The sequence below is a fragment of the Chelonia mydas genome, chromosome 4, assembly GCF_015237465.2.
Source record: "Chelonia mydas isolate rCheMyd1 chromosome 4, rCheMyd1.pri.v2, whole genome shotgun sequence".
NCBI classification, from domain to species: domain Eukaryota; kingdom Metazoa; phylum Chordata; order Testudines; family Cheloniidae; genus Chelonia; species Chelonia mydas.
The window spans coordinates 90,625,335-90,640,971 of NC_057852.1; the positions used below are offsets into that span (position 1 = coordinate 90,625,335).

Genomic DNA, 15,637 nt, shown 5'->3' on the forward strand with positions numbered 1-15,637 from the left:
CAAAACAACTGACAAGACGAAGTCATTATTTATGGAAAGACTCTGAACTCTGGCCATTTGTCAAGCTGACTCATCACTGCTGGACCTGATGAGCTAGCAAGTATCCAACATAGATTTGTGCTCTAATAACTGTCACATGCAGTGGTGTTACTGAAACAAATTGCTGAAGTATTAGGAAAAAAGGGGAGAACGTACGTTGATCAGCCAGTGACCCTGTTGGTTAACTTCATTAATAAAGATTCAAAAGAGTTTTTTAAAAAGCTATTGTAAAAATAAACAGAGAGAGAGAAATGCAGGGTGAAATCCTGGCAGCACTGAAGTCAATGGCAAAACTCCCATTGACTTTAGTGGGGCCAGGATTTCACCCGCACTATATGACATTTCAATGCAATACTCCTGCATGATTATATTTCATGTTACAGGAGCTGTTTTGGTTTGTATGCTAATGAAATATTTTCTTTGTCTGCCAATAGTAAAAGTTCCAGTCCTGAGGTCGGTGAAAGCACTCCTTGTTCTCTTCGAACATGTGCATCTTTTGGACCAATTAAACGTGATAAGGATGACTCTGCTTCTTTCTCATGTTAACCACTGTTGAAATCTGGGAGTCAAAAGAATCAGCTGAAATATGCATAGATGCTGTTGTAGCCAAGACAGGGTTTGTGTATTTTTTCCACTGTTTGAGGGAGTCTGGAATTGTGTCATCATTTTGAAATTTGTGAATCATTGCATGTTAGAGGATTTATCAAAAGCATTGCTCTTTTCTCTCTCACCCTACAGAGTGCTGCTATGTATGCTGAGTTACCACTAATTCATATATATTACAGCTGTTGTTATCTCACTGCTAGTCTACTGTCTGACTTTAATAGCATGGAGCAATGTGCTGCCATTTTTACAAATTGTTGCGGTATTCTTCTGATAGCTGGAGGCATTTCCCTAATTCAAAAATATATTCAAAATCTTTTATTTTCTGATTTTACTCCCTTTCCTGTTACATCTGTGGCGCTTTTATGTGCATATTTTATTACAGTTTTGAATCTATCTCATTCAGTTCATTCTGTTGTTCATTTAATTTATTTATCTGATACCTTTCATACTGTTTAAAACAAAAGTACCAAGGCAGCAAACAGTAATTATTAAAAACATACAGAGCTCCAAACTTACAACTGTGCTCTTCAGTAAAACACACCTAGGAGATCCAATCTACCAGAGCAAAACATAACAAAAAGAATAGAAAATAAAATATTGTTCAGCCACAGGCCTGACCGAACAAAAAAAGCCTCGCATCCTGATCTGATTTTTGCCTAAGTAAAGCTCTGACAGGCAGTCATGGAGGAATCAGTTCAGAAACTGAGGGCTTGCAGCTAAGAATGCCCTTCTGCTGACCTGGGAAAACTGAATTCCAGGCACTGACAGCCTAGAGGACCTCAGCTAATGTGGTCGGATACTGGGATACTCAGTATCCGACCACAGGATCCTAGACCCATGTCGAATTTTAAATTGAGAATAACACCTTGATTTGTAAGTGGAACTGAATAGATAGCCAGTGCAGCACATGTAATGCAAACCTTACAGATAGAGCTCATTGAAATGTTTACGAAAAAGACTTTTCTAGCAAAAAATGCCATTTTGTCAAAACCAAAATGTTTCTCAGAAACGTATAGATTTCAACAACGGGTCAAATGAGAGAGAGCTTTCATTTCCTCTTCCTGCCAAGATGGCTGCAGCCTGCGGTGGTAGAGCTGGAGGAGGTGCTGTTCTGTGGATGTAATGATGGAAGAATCATCAAGAAGAAGAATCATCAACTGTTTGTATGGAGTCTGATGCAGAAATTTGCACAGGCTGGTAGATCCTGTGGCGCTAGCAGACGATTAGTCGCTGATATTTTGAGCCTTGTTCCTATGGTATCCGGGGGTTTCTGCTCCCAGCTCAAAGGTATCTTAAGTGGGGAGGCTGGCTTGGGAACTCTGTGGTAGAGGAAGCAGGGAAGGATTTAGGATGGAGGGACAGGTTGAGACTGGAGTTACTGTGAGTATCCCAGGCAACCACATTCTTGTTTTACCTGTGGTTCTACTGAGTGCTGGTTGTGGGGTGAGGCAATGTGTGCACTGTGGATCACATGCCTAGAAGACTGAAGACAACAGGGATTTCATTAGCTGCAATGTGTATGGGAGAGGTGTGGACGTGTTTGCTTGTGCTTCTTGTCGGAGATTTGTGGTTACAGTGCCCTGATTGGCTGCGCACGTGTAGTATCTGTCTCGCGCTGCTCCAAGCGGCTACACTTATGTGGCAACCAACCACCACCCAGCTCCTTCTCTACCACCCTTGGTTTCGGTTGGAATGACAGCGGCGCCCTTATCTACTTTCATATTCCTTTAATCTCTGCCCTTTTCTCAGTTAATTTTCCTCATTGTTCATCTCTCTGTTCATTTTTCTTTTGTGTTCACATTAAAAAAAAAACCAACTTTCCCCGTTTTTCTCCCCGCCTCTGGCGGGCAGCCGCTGAAGAGGCATTAGACTGGGACTATTCCCATTCTTCATTCAGCTAGCCTCTCGGACATGCCTGGCTCTCCAGGTTTCAAGCGCTGTCTGATCTGCAGACTCTCAATACCAGTGACAGACAGCTACTTGCAGTGTGTCTGTTGCCTGGGGGAGACACACGTTACCCAAATGTGTCCCTGCTGCAAGAAACTCACAGCGCGGACAAGAAAGGCCAGGGACCACCAATTAAAACTTTTAATGATGGAGAGATCCCTCCAACCCGCCTCCGACCCCGAGTCCAGGACACCTCCTCACCAGTCCTCACCTGCAGCTGCCTCAGATATGGGGTCCTCTGCAAAAATGGCTGCTAAGGACCCTGGTCCTACCAAAGCCATGAAAAAAGCGGTCTCACTCCTTGCCACACTGGGATTCGCCTCCAAAAAAGCAACCCCTGGCCGCAAAAACTGCCCCGGTACTGATGGCACCCAGAGCGCCGGACCATGAGGCACCGGGACTGTCTGGTACCGAGATGTCCCAAGGAGCAAAAGACCCTATGCAGTCTCGCTCTCATAGCAGCAAAACTAAGCCTCATAGCTCGGCACTGAGGGAACAGAAACCTCAGGCACAGAACAGTACTATGGCGCTGCCTGCTGCACCAATACAATCTGACAAGTGTGCGGCACCGACAACGCTCACTCTGGTTCCCAGGCTGAGCTTGCCTGCGCTGTCGGCACCGAGTCTCCCGCTACCACAACAGTTTGTCAGCCATGCGGACCTACTCATTGCTTCCAGCCCGGGAACTCTGCTCTTTGGCACCGATGGCAGCCTGGCCAGGTCAGGGCCACGCTTTATCACTACACCTGCTGGCTTGGCCCCTCCCCTCTCCAGGGATGAAGAGGAGGAAGTGGAGACAGGAGTGGGCACACCTCACCATCCCTCTCCTAAACCTGGACCTGCTCAGTCACAGGGCATGACTTGGCAACTTTTTATTTGTTTAAAAGAGTAGCTGATTCATTAGGCATCTCACTGGCTGAGTTACCAGAGACTCAGCATAAGCTGACAGATATATTGCAAGCTTCTTTGTCAGCCAAGATAGCACTACCCATTAATGCTGCCATCCTGGACCCAGCAAAAACCATATGGCAGACTGCAGCCATGGCCCCACCCTCTTGTAAGCGATCTTACAAGAAGTACTATGTGCCGGCTAAGTTTTTGTTTACCCACCCTACTCCAAACTCACTGGTGGTAGAGGCAGTTAATCAAAGGGGAAAGCAACATCAAACCAAAACCACGCTCTATAATAAAGATTGGAAACGCCTAGACCTCTTTGGCAGGAAAGCCTATTCATTGGCGACCCTCTAGTTTCGCATAGCAAAGTATTCTGCATTACTGGCCAAGTACACACACACTATTTTTTCTCAGATGTCCTCTTTTATTGAGCACATCCCAGCTGACAAAAAAGAACACTATAAAGCTGATATAGCAGAAGGTTTCCGCATTGCCAGAAGTGCCCTGAAGGCTTCTCTGGGTTCTGCTGGCACGGTGACCTGCTCCATCGCCACGTCCATTCTCATGCGGAGGGCTTCATGGCTCCATCTCTCCGGCTTCTCAGGGAAGTTCAGCTGATAGTAGAGGACTTACCTTTTGACAGGCAAAAATTGTTTGCAGAGAGCACGGATGTCTCCTTACACACCCTGAAGGACTCCCATGCAACAGTGAAGACACTTGGAATCTATATCCCTGCGAACAAAAAGAAACAGGGCAGATTCAACAACTCCGTCCTGCCCCATACACTCAACCTCAACAACGTTATTATCAGTGCCACAAGCCAGCGCCAGACAAGACACCCTCAGGCGCAGGAGCAGTCGTCTATGTCTCAGCCATCCACTTCTAGGCAAATATTTTGAAGTGTTGGTCAAGGACATGAGAGCCCCACATTCTCCAATTCCAGAGTCACCGCTAATTTTCTGCCCATTTGGGGAGTGCCTTATACCCTTTTACCCAGTCTGGAGAACCATCACCACAGACAAGTGGGTTCTGGAAATTATCCAAAAGGGCTATTCCATCCCCTTTCTTTCCATTCCACCAACCCACCCCCCTTCCCTGTCCCTCTTTAGGGACCCGTCTCACAAGTACCTATTACAGCAGGAAATACACCATCGCCTGCAATTAGGTGCTATGGAACCAGTACCGGTTCAGCACAAGGGTCGGGGGTTCTACTCATATTACTTTCTCACTCTGAAAAAAACAGGTGGAGAGAGACCCATTCTGGACTTAGGCAAACTGAACAAGTTTGTGAGAACACTGCGCTTCAAGATGGTAATCCTAGCAACCATAATTCCAGCATTGGAGAAGGGAGATTGGATCTTGGCCCTCGACCTACAAGACGCTTACTTTCACGTCACTATCCACCCGACGCACAGGAGATTCCTACAATTCACTCTGTGCAACCTACACTATCAATACAAGGTACTTCCCTTCAGCCTCTTTACGGCTCCAAGGGTTTTTTCCAAAGTACTGGCCGTTGCATCAGCACATCTTCGCAAGCAGGGTGTGACCATATTCGCCTATCTAGACGACTGCCTGCTAAAAGCACTGACATATGACAAGGCAGTTCATGCCACTCACACCACTCTACCCACCCTCCTCCCCTCTGCTTTGGAGTTTCGGCTTGAACCTCTGGGATAGAGAAGGAACTGGGTGGAGGTTGGCTGCGCGCGTGGGGTAGCTGCTCGGAGTGGCGCAAGACGGCTGTTGTGCATGCATGGACAACTGGGGCACTGCTACCACAAGTCTCTGACTAGAAGCACAGGGCACCAAGACACCTAAAGTGGAGCATCCACAGAGACAACCATCTCAAAGAACCTCCAGTTACTGCACAAGGTGAGTAACCTTCTCTTGTCCCTTTAATCCATTGTTGTATTTTTTTCCCTCTGGACCCTTTGTTGTGGACAGTGCATGGTAATGGAGGATTTCAGATCTTAAAAGTATGGATTGTGGGGAGAAGAATTTCACTGCATCAGGGAAAATATTTGCTCATGCAGAGGATGTCACAGTGCTGGTGGGCAGTACAGAATATAAGGATGTATTTTTGACACCTTAAACAATTACTCAGCTACAACCAGAATAGTGGTCAACAGGAATAAGAGCAAGGCTTTGTGGATAGGGATTTCAGGATGCTCCTTTGTTCTGCCAGAGGATTTACAGTTCATGATGAGCCCTCTTTTGGATATAGATATATTGATATAGATATATAGGCTAAAGGGTGACATAACAGTCTTCAAATATGTAAAGGGTTGTAAAAAAGAGGGTGGTTGAAAGATTCATAGATTCTAAGGCCAGAAGGAACCATTATGATCATTATTATCATCTGACCTTCTGTATAGCACAGGCCTTGGAACTTCTCCAAAATAATTCCTAGAGCATATCTTTCAGAAAAACATCCAATCTTGATTTAAATGTTGTCTATGATTGAGACTCCACCATGACACCTGGGAAATTGTTCCAATGATTAATTACTCTCACCATTAAGGATGTAGTCTAACTTCCAGTCTGAAGTTGTCTAGCTTCAACGTCCAGTCTTTGGATCGTGTTATTCTTTTGTGTGCTAGACTGAAGAGCTGATTATCAAATATTTGTTCTCTATGTACGTACTTACAGACTGAAATCTTACCTATAACCCTTTAATCTTCTCTTTATTAAACTAAATAGATCAAACTACTATTACTATAAGGCATGTTTTTCTAATCCTTTAATCATTTTTGTGGCTCTTCTATGAGCCCTCTCCAATTTATCAACATCCTTCGTGAATTGTGGGCACCAGAACTCGACAGAGTGTTCCAGCAGCAATCACATCAGTGCCAAATACAGAAGTAAAATAACCTTTCTAGTACTACTCAAGATTCCCCTGTTTATGCATCTCTGAATCACACTAGCTCTTTTCACCACAACATCACCACAACTGGGCGCTCATGTTCAGCTGATATCCACCATGAGCCCCAAATCTTTTTCAGAGTGACTGCTTCCCAGGGTAGAGTCCCCCATTCTGTAAGTATGGCCTACATTCTTTATTCCATATTAAAATGCATATTGTTTCTTGTGCCCAGTTTACCAGGCAATCTAGATCTCTCTGTACCAGTGCCCCACTTTTTATGTCATCTGCAAACTTTATCAGTGATGATCTTATGTTTTCTTCCAGGTCACTGATAAAGACATGAAATAGTATAGGGCTAAGAACTGATTATTGCAGGATCCACTGGAAACACTCGATGATTTCCCATTTACGGTTATAATTTGAGACCTATCAGTTAGCCAGTTTTTAATCCTTTTAATGTGTGGTTTGTATCATTCTTTATCATTTATCTTTTTTTTTTTAATCAAAATGGTGATCACTTGTTCTTCGTGTCCACCAACGATAGGACAAAAAGTAATCATCTTTATTTGCAGCAAGAAAGGCTAGATATCAGGAAAAACTTTCCAGCTGTCTGTGCTCACGGTTAACCTAAGATAGCTTGGTTCTCTGGTGTGCTCCTCCCTGGGATTCTCCCTTTTCAAGGCTCTTCCCCCAAGATTGGCACACCTCACAGATGCAGTGGGGGAGGGCTGCCTGCCAACACTGTTCCTTAACCCCTTCTTGCTTGGTGTAGGATTTGTATACCCCATCACAAGGATGCAGCTGCATAAAAGGTATATTTGCCCACAACAGCCCTGCAGGCTTCTTCTTATATAAACTTGATATAAGATGTATTTCCCATAGGCAAATTCAGGTAACAGCACTCCAGCATGGTGGCTCACAGTTGAGGATAGCGCTACCCCAGAGATTGCTTAAGAAATGTTTTTCAGAACATCAGACGACAATATTGAATTGACCAGAAGATTGTTTTTATATCATTGAAATAAGAGCTCCCTTCAAGAATAGGGATATATAGTGGCAGGTATTTGATGGTAACTTGTATGTCAGAGGCAACCTGCGAGGGACGCACATAATAGACAGAGGCTGCCTGAGGAAGGCTGCTCTGGATCAGAGGAGATTATGGAACACTTTTTACTCTGCTGCTCCTTTAATGTCATTATTAGGGATCTGCTGTCCTCAAAACTGAGAGTTCCCCTGTTGCATGGCCAGACTTATGGACAATTGGCTTTTGGATTTTTTTCAGAATATTCTGCATCTGTCTTGATAAGGAAGGATAGACTTTTGCCAAGTATTTTCTTTGAGACCCTCACAGTTCTTAATGCAGCAGTTTTATATTACCTACGGCAGACCTGCTGCTTGGCCTGTTTTCAGGCACAGGATGACTCACCTGAAACTTTAGTTTGACCTATTTGTACAGTCATTCAGTTACTAGTAATGACTGAGAAAAAACTGATGAGTTCAGCAAAATGGCAGTTGGCATGGGGGCTTATGATGTCAAATTCATTTTTAGTTCTCAGGACAATGTGCTTGAGGTGTGGAGGGTTTGGGTGTTTTCTTTTTGTATCCATATACTGTCCCTTTTGTAATTTCTGGTTATAGTTTTAAAGCTGTCATTTAATAAACATGCTCAGAGCGAGATACTCTGACTCATGGGCAGCATGTGAATTACCAGCTTGGGGAGGCTAGCCCCAGCCCTACCCCATCCACCTGAGGCCCCACCCCTTCTGCACCACCATCCCCGCCAGAGCCCCACCACCACAGCCATGCCCCCCGCGCCAGGAGGGCGGCTGGTGCGGCCGCAGCCTCCCCAGACCCGGAGCGCTGGGAGGGCGGGAGGTGCGGCCCCAGGCTGAGCTGGGGCCACAGCACAGGAGGACTGGAGCCATGCAGAACAGGAAGCAGGAGCGGGGCTGGGGGCGAAGCATGGGTGGGGCCATGCCTGGTTGTTTGTTTCCCCCAGCCTATGATACCTGCTGCCCATGCGCTAACTCTCTGTAACCCAGGATTGACCAGAAAGTAGGTCAGACATACTCTGTTTTTTAAAATGTCCAAATATCCTGTTCTGTTCAACCCAATTTACTCTACGTACCCTTTCTGACAGTAAGCATAATCAGTGGTTTCTCCTCTGTTGACCTCATTCTCCCCCTCTCCCTCCGTTTTGTGAAACTTTCGAAAGATCTTGTTTTCATTATGCATTGGAACAAAAACAAAATGTTTTGTGAAACAGTACTGCTGTTTTCTAGCCAGCTTTAGTTATGGCCTTACCTTGACCTATCCCATTCAGAAAGCAGGCTGCTGTACTCTGCCCACATGAAGCTTCTGAACTGCCCCAAAAGTTCATTCAGTAAACCAGCCTACAGGTTATGATAGAATGGATAGCTGTGGTAAAGTCTGCATGTTAGAGAAGTTACAATCTGCATACCCAGAGGCAGCAGAGGATCTAAAAGGGCCCTAGAGCTGTGAATTATTACACTGGGGAAGAATTGGAACTATGCCCCAAATTGAAAGTGCAGACACAATTCCCCTTCATTCCGACGTATCTGAGGTTCCCAGACCTTTCCCTGTCATGACCTTCTTTTTGGCTGTCTGAACCGCCCCTGTATAACAATACACTTCAAAACACTGTCCCAAATTCAGCAAGGCTATTACAGAGAGGAATAAAGTACATAAGTCATATGAATGATTTTACGTCAGTATTATACAATATATTTTATAACCCTGTACGTGTTAATGAAATTGGGCTCGATTTTTACATTTTTCTTCCTTAATTTTAATAGGAATTAAAATTTGTTATTCTTTTTTACTGTCAGAAACAGTAAAATATTTTTCCTATGCTTCTACTTCATCTTTATCATATTTTGCAGCACAGAATGTATACTGAATGTAAGAAATTTGTAATTTATTGGGCTGTTCACTTGCAAAAAAAAAAGTAATAGCCAGCTCATAAATTCTGCATTACAAAGAACTTCGTGCATTTTTAATATTTTGCTACATATTATATTCCTTACATGTGATGTTCATTATACTGTAGTGTATATACTCTATTCTTCCCACAAAGAATCCTGCAGATGTAAATGCTCATGCTATTGTTTGGATTAAATATAAATAAAGTGTCAAGGAATTTGGCACCTTTTTATTCTTAAATCAAATGACAAGTGTTAAACACATAGAGCCAAATTAATTGCTGGAGCCTCTGCATTAATTTCAGTAGAGTTACATCAGGATAAATTTGGCCCATAATGTTAGTTTCAAACAATTTTTTTCTAACTTCTCAAATTAATGATGTCGTCTAAAACCCTTTGGTAAAGGAGAATAACCCAGGATTTAGGGAAAGTGTATTGAGTGGGCTCTACTTCTACTTCTAGAATTATTTGCAAAAGAATTTGCTAAAAGTTTATATTTTGTTGATAGCTGAGAGTTTTGAAATCTGGTATAGGATTAATTTAAAAAGAGATTTTATGAATCATAGATTTCATTCGCAAAAAAGAGCTTTGGAAATCACGAAGGGCTGATCCTGCAACCCTTAGTTGAGTAGAACGTATGTAAATTGTTCCATTGCATCCAATAACACAGCTTGCAGGAGTAATTACTGAGAGTGAGGAGAATAGGGCCCTTAGATTACAGTATTATTGGAAAAGGTGCTATAAATAGCTGTTATAAAACATTTGTGAAAATATTTTATCTATGATTTGGTTTGAAAAGATCCTACTTTGTGTTAAGAGTGGTAAATGATGTTAATTTGTATGTGTGTCTAACCATTTCCAAGGTGCAAAATTAGCAAATGACTTGTGGAGTGAATCAGTAAAGCTATTGTGCCCTGTGAAGAAGTGAATAAACTAGCTATTTTAACCCAAGCCTGGGCTTCCCCTTCTCTGAGTTCACTAGCAGATCCTTTGAGATGAATCTTCTCCTTAAATAAAGCCACTTTTTATGCTTTTTTAGTCCATACTGAGTATTTGCCAAAGAATTCTATGAAGTATCTGTGACTTTACACTGAGACAACACCACACTACTTCCCCTGTTTCCTGTACTGAATGGCCAACACCAATGATAAACTGTAATACTACTCAAGGTAGGAAGAATGTGCTGCCAGAACCTATTTATCACTTCACTGGCTTTGTAGCATGCACATCCGTCTGAAGTTAAACGGGGCTATAAGAAGAGTTTTCTTTTCTTCAGCTTTGCCAACGATAGTATCTTGCATAAAGATTAAAATAAAAGTTCAGTGTTTACCAATTAGATTTTCCCAGCCCTCTAAAAAGAAGGTGGATGGGATATAATTTGCACTCAGATGCTTGCAGCTATTGAGAGCATACTAATATCAGTCTGTCTTTCAGGAGAAAAAGTGGCTTTTAGCCAGTAAATTTTGACTTACGTTAACACTTACTTTTTATGGAAGCTTTTAAGCTGATTATATAATATTATCCATGTAAACTCAGTTAAGATTTATGTAGAATTTTGACCATTTTCATACATATTTTAGGTTTATTTAAAATGTCCAAATATCATGTTCTATTCAACCTAATTTACTCTACTTACCCTTTCTGACAGCAAGAGTAATCAGTGGCTTTCCCTGTCTGTGGAATCTCATTTTAAATCTTGGAAAATAAAGTGAAAATTTAAAAAAAAAATGGTGTGAGATATACTTGATCATAGAGCCGTGGGTAATGCTTTCGAGCTAAACCCTGTAGTAATTCTGTTAACCATGGAGCAGGATACTCTTGAAGATGTTTCCTACAGTAGAATGGGAATTTGCCCTTTCTAACGTTTATTTATTGCACAAAACTAGACATTTTACTTTTGCATTCTGCTACTTGTGATCAATGGGTTATTAAACAGAATAATCAGAATAAGAAACCAAAATCCACATCACAGCCCAAGGATCGCTCACATTGGCACAGAAAAAGTAGATGTGCACCTCATCAGTTATCCAATATTATTATTATTATTTGTATTGTGGGAGCACCTAGAGGTCACTGTTGGCTGGAAAACAAGAATTCTGTTTAGTGAATAATTTCAAGGTTTGAGCACATTTTCTGTTTCTGCAAAACAAAAGCGAGAACTTTCTAAATCTTTGTGAGAGAGAGAGAATATACCCCCCATACACAAATATTCCAGGAGCCCAGTGGGGTTAGAGTACTTGCCTGGGGTATGGGAGACTCAGGTTCAAGTCGTTGCTTCAAATCAGGCAGAGCACCCCTCTACTGTGAAAGCCAGCAATAGAGAAAGACCCCTGAATAGCCAATAGCCTGATATTTGGGACATTCATCTGGCATGTGGGAGACCCAAATTCAAATCCCTGGTTTGAATCGGGCAGAGCAAGGCCTTGAAGCTGGGCATCCTAAGTGAGTGCCCTAGCCACCAGGCTATTCTGAGCATGCACGCGCTCTCGCTCTCTTTCCACCTCCCTCCGCCCCCGGTTTTAATCCAAAATTCAGTCCTGGGCCTCAGAAACCTTCCAACTGAAGATTTAGTCAAGTCCAAAAAAAGTTATGATTTTGTCAGATCATTTCCCAACAAAAAATGTGTCAACAAAAACTTCCCAGCCAGCTCTAGTGACTGCCCTATTATGCTAGGCAATGTACTGACACTTTTTAAAATGACAACCCCTGCTACACAGAACTTGCATTTGAATTTATAAGACAACACTTAGATATAACACGCCTTGGTCACTATGAGGTTAGGTTACAGCGTTGTGCTCCACAGGAGGGTACACCTTGAAATAATTCAGTAATTTCAGCTAGTACAAAATGCAACTGTGTGCCTGTTAAGTGATATTTCGCAGAAGTAGCGTATGATACCAGTGGTTTACTATCGGCATTCACAGCCAGCTGCTCTCTGACAGAAGTTTCAGGTGTTATTTTTGGCCTATCAACTCAAAATGGTTTGGATATTGGCTGTCTCTCTCTTCAACTCTGATCAAGCCACTTGAATTGATAGCTCTCTTGTTTAAAGTAGAGGTGCCTGGGAGCAGGGCACCGTACTCGGGAACAATCTTCCCTCCCCATATTACCCTTTTTCTCTGCAAGAGCACATATTTAGTGACCTTCCGGTCACTCTACAAAACTTAGCTGTTTTCCCAGGCCTTTTCCAGGGGTTGGCAATGGTGAAGGGTTGAGTGGAGCTGAGGGTGTGGTGAGAGAGTCTGAATATTGGACAGGGGGATGTAGGGATGGATTTTAATGTTAGACACTGGAACGGTATGTGTGTTGTATGGAATTTGTATTAATATTTTGCACATGTGCCCAGAGCTTTAAATGGATGCACGTTTAAATCAAAATAAATAAATATATTTATGCAGACTCATATGTATGAGCAAAAATCCATCATACAATCAAAACTGTAAACACACATTATATTTTTTAAGTTACGGCAACAGCACATTTATATTTATGTTCACCATCTTCTGTACTTGTTAAATACATTTAACGTATCACTTATAGAAAAAGTTTAGCACTATAGCTGTTTTATTTTGTATCCAAATATGAAAATATCTCATGGAATTGCCATTAGGGTTACCAACTTTGGTCAAATGAATTCCTGGAGGTTTCCACACAGGACATTATGACTCCAGGACAATCCTGGAGGGCTGGCAACCTTAATTGCCATGAGGAGGGAAAAAATCTATTGCCAGTTCTTACCAGAATGACTGACTGATAGGCAACATCCTCAAGTTATTAAATTGCTTTAACAACTGTAACAAGGTAAAAAATCCATTACAATCTACACAGACTATGCTGACAGCTTGTGCCACACGCTCTCAAAGAAACTGCGGAACCACCTGATCAACATCCTCTACAGCAAACAGGGAAAGATAAAGAATGAGCTCTCAAAAATGGATACTCTCATAAAAAAAACAACCTTCCACACAAACTTCCTCATGGCTGGACTTTACTAAAACTAGACAAGCCATTTACAACACACACTTTGCTTCTCTACAAAAGAAAAAGGACACTAAACTTCCTAAACTACTACATGCCACAAGGGGCCACAGCAATGGTTCCCTCAATCCACCCAGCAATATTGTTAACCTATCCAACTATATTCTTAGCTCAGCAGAAGCAGCTGTCCTATCTCGGGGCCTCTCCTTCTGCCCCTCCACCCCCACAAACATGATACAGTTCTGTGGTGACCTAGAATCCTATTTTCGACGTCTCCGACTCAAGGAATATTTCCAAAATACCTCTGAACAACATACTAATCCACAGAGGCCTCCCTACCAACATTACAAAAAGAAGGATTCTAGGTGGACTCCTCCTGAAGGTCGAAACAGCAGACTGGACTTCTACATAGAGTGCTTCCGCAGACGTGCACGGGCTGAAATTGTGGAAAAGCAGCATCACTTGCCCCATAACCTCAGCCGTGCGGAACACAGTGCCATCCACAGCCTCAGAAACAACTCTGACATCATAATCAAAAAGGCTGACAACGTAGGTGCTGTTGTCATCATGAATAGGTCGGAATATGAACAAGAGGCTGCTCAGCAGCTCTCCAACACCACTCTCTACAAGCCATTACCCTCTGATCCCACTGAGAGTTACCAAAAGCAACTATAGCATTTGCTCAAGAAACTTCCTGAAAAAGCACAAGATCAAATCCGCACAGACACACCCCTGGAACCCCGTCCTGGAATATTCTATCTACTACCCAAGATCCATAAACCTGGAAATCCTGGGCGCCCCATCATCTCAGGCATTGGCACCCTGACAGCAGGATTGTCTGGCTATGTAGACTCCCTCCTCAGGCCCTACGCTACCAGCACTCCCAGCTACCTTCGAGACACCACTGACTTCCTGAGGAAACTACAGTCCATCGGTGATCTTCCTGATAACACCATCCTGGCCACTATGGATGTAGAAGCCCTCTACACCAACATTCCACACAAAGATGGACTACAAGCCGTCAAGAACACTATCCCCGATAATGTCACGGCTAACCTGGTGGCTGAACTTTGTGACTTTGTCCTTACCCATAACTATTTTACATTTGGGGACAATGTATACCTTCAGATCAGCGGCACTGCTATGGGTACCCGCATGGCCCCACAGTATGCCAATGTTTTTATGGCTGATTTAGAACAACGCTTCCTCAGCTCTCGTCCCCTAACGCCCCTACTCTACTTGCGCTATATTGATGACATCTTCATCATCTGGACCTATGGAAAAGAAGCCCTTGAGGAATTCCACCATGATTTCAACAATTTCCATCCCACCATCAACCTCAGCCTGGACCAGTCCACACAAGAGAGCCACTTCCTGGACACTACAGTGCTAATAAACGATGGTCACATAAACACCACCCTATACCGGAAACCTACTGACCGCTATTCCTACCTACATGCCTCCAGCTTTCACCCTGACCACACCACACGATCCATTGTCTACAGCCAAGCTCTGCGATACAACCGCATTTGCTCCAACCCCTCAGACAGAGACAAACACCTACAAGATCTCTATCAAGCATTCTTACAACTACAGTACCGACCTGCGGAAGTGAAGAAACAGATTGATAGAGCCAGAAGAGTTCCCAGAAGTCACCTACTACAGGACAGGCCTAACAAAGAAAATAACAGAACGCCGCTAGCCATCACCTTCAGCCCCCAACTAAAACCCCTCCAATGCATTATTAAGGTTCTACAACCTATCCTGAAGGATGACCCAACACTCTCACAAATCTTGGGAGACAGGCCAGTCCTTGCCTACAGACAGCCCCCCAACCTGAAGCAAATACTCACCAGCAACCACATACCACACAACAGAACCAGTAACCCAGGAACCTATCCTTGCAACAAAGCCCGTTGCCAGCTGTGCCCACATATCTATTCAGGGGACACCATCACAGGGCCTAATAACATCAGCCACACTATGAGAGGCTCGTTCACCTGCACATCCACCAATGTGATATATGCCATCATGTGCCAGAATGCCCCTCTGCCATGTACATTGGTCAAACTGGACAGTCTCTGTGTAAAAGAATAAATGGACACAAATCAGATGTCAAGAATTACAACATTCATAAACCAGTCAGAGAACACTTCAATCTCTCTGGTCACGCGATTACAGACATGAAAGTTGCGATATTACAACAAAAAAAACTTCAAAACCAGACTCCAGCGAGAGACTGTTGAATTGGAATTCATTTGCAAATTGGATACAATTAACTTAGGCTTGAATAGAGACTGGGAGTGGCTAAGTCATTATGCAAGGTAACCTATTTCCCCTTGTTTTTTCCTACCCTCCCCCCTTC

General features: G+C 43.2%; 1 protein-coding gene across 5 annotated transcripts in view; it reads left to right on the plus strand.

The window, feature by feature from the left end:
* SCFD2 (sec1 family domain containing 2) overlaps positions 1-15,637 on the plus strand; it is a 310,407-nt gene that overhangs the window by 156,719 nt on the left and 138,051 nt on the right. The window contains exon 6 of one of the 5 annotated variants that reach the window (XM_037897788.2): positions 474-10,245. The exons of the other annotated variants lie outside the window; for them this stretch is intronic. Within the exon in view, the coding sequence (XP_037753716.1) occupies positions 474-595 (122 nt within the window). The 3' untranslated portion in view covers positions 596-10,245. Of the gene's footprint in view, positions 1-473; positions 10,246-15,637 lie in introns of those variants that run through there. 5 annotated transcript variants of the gene reach the window in all.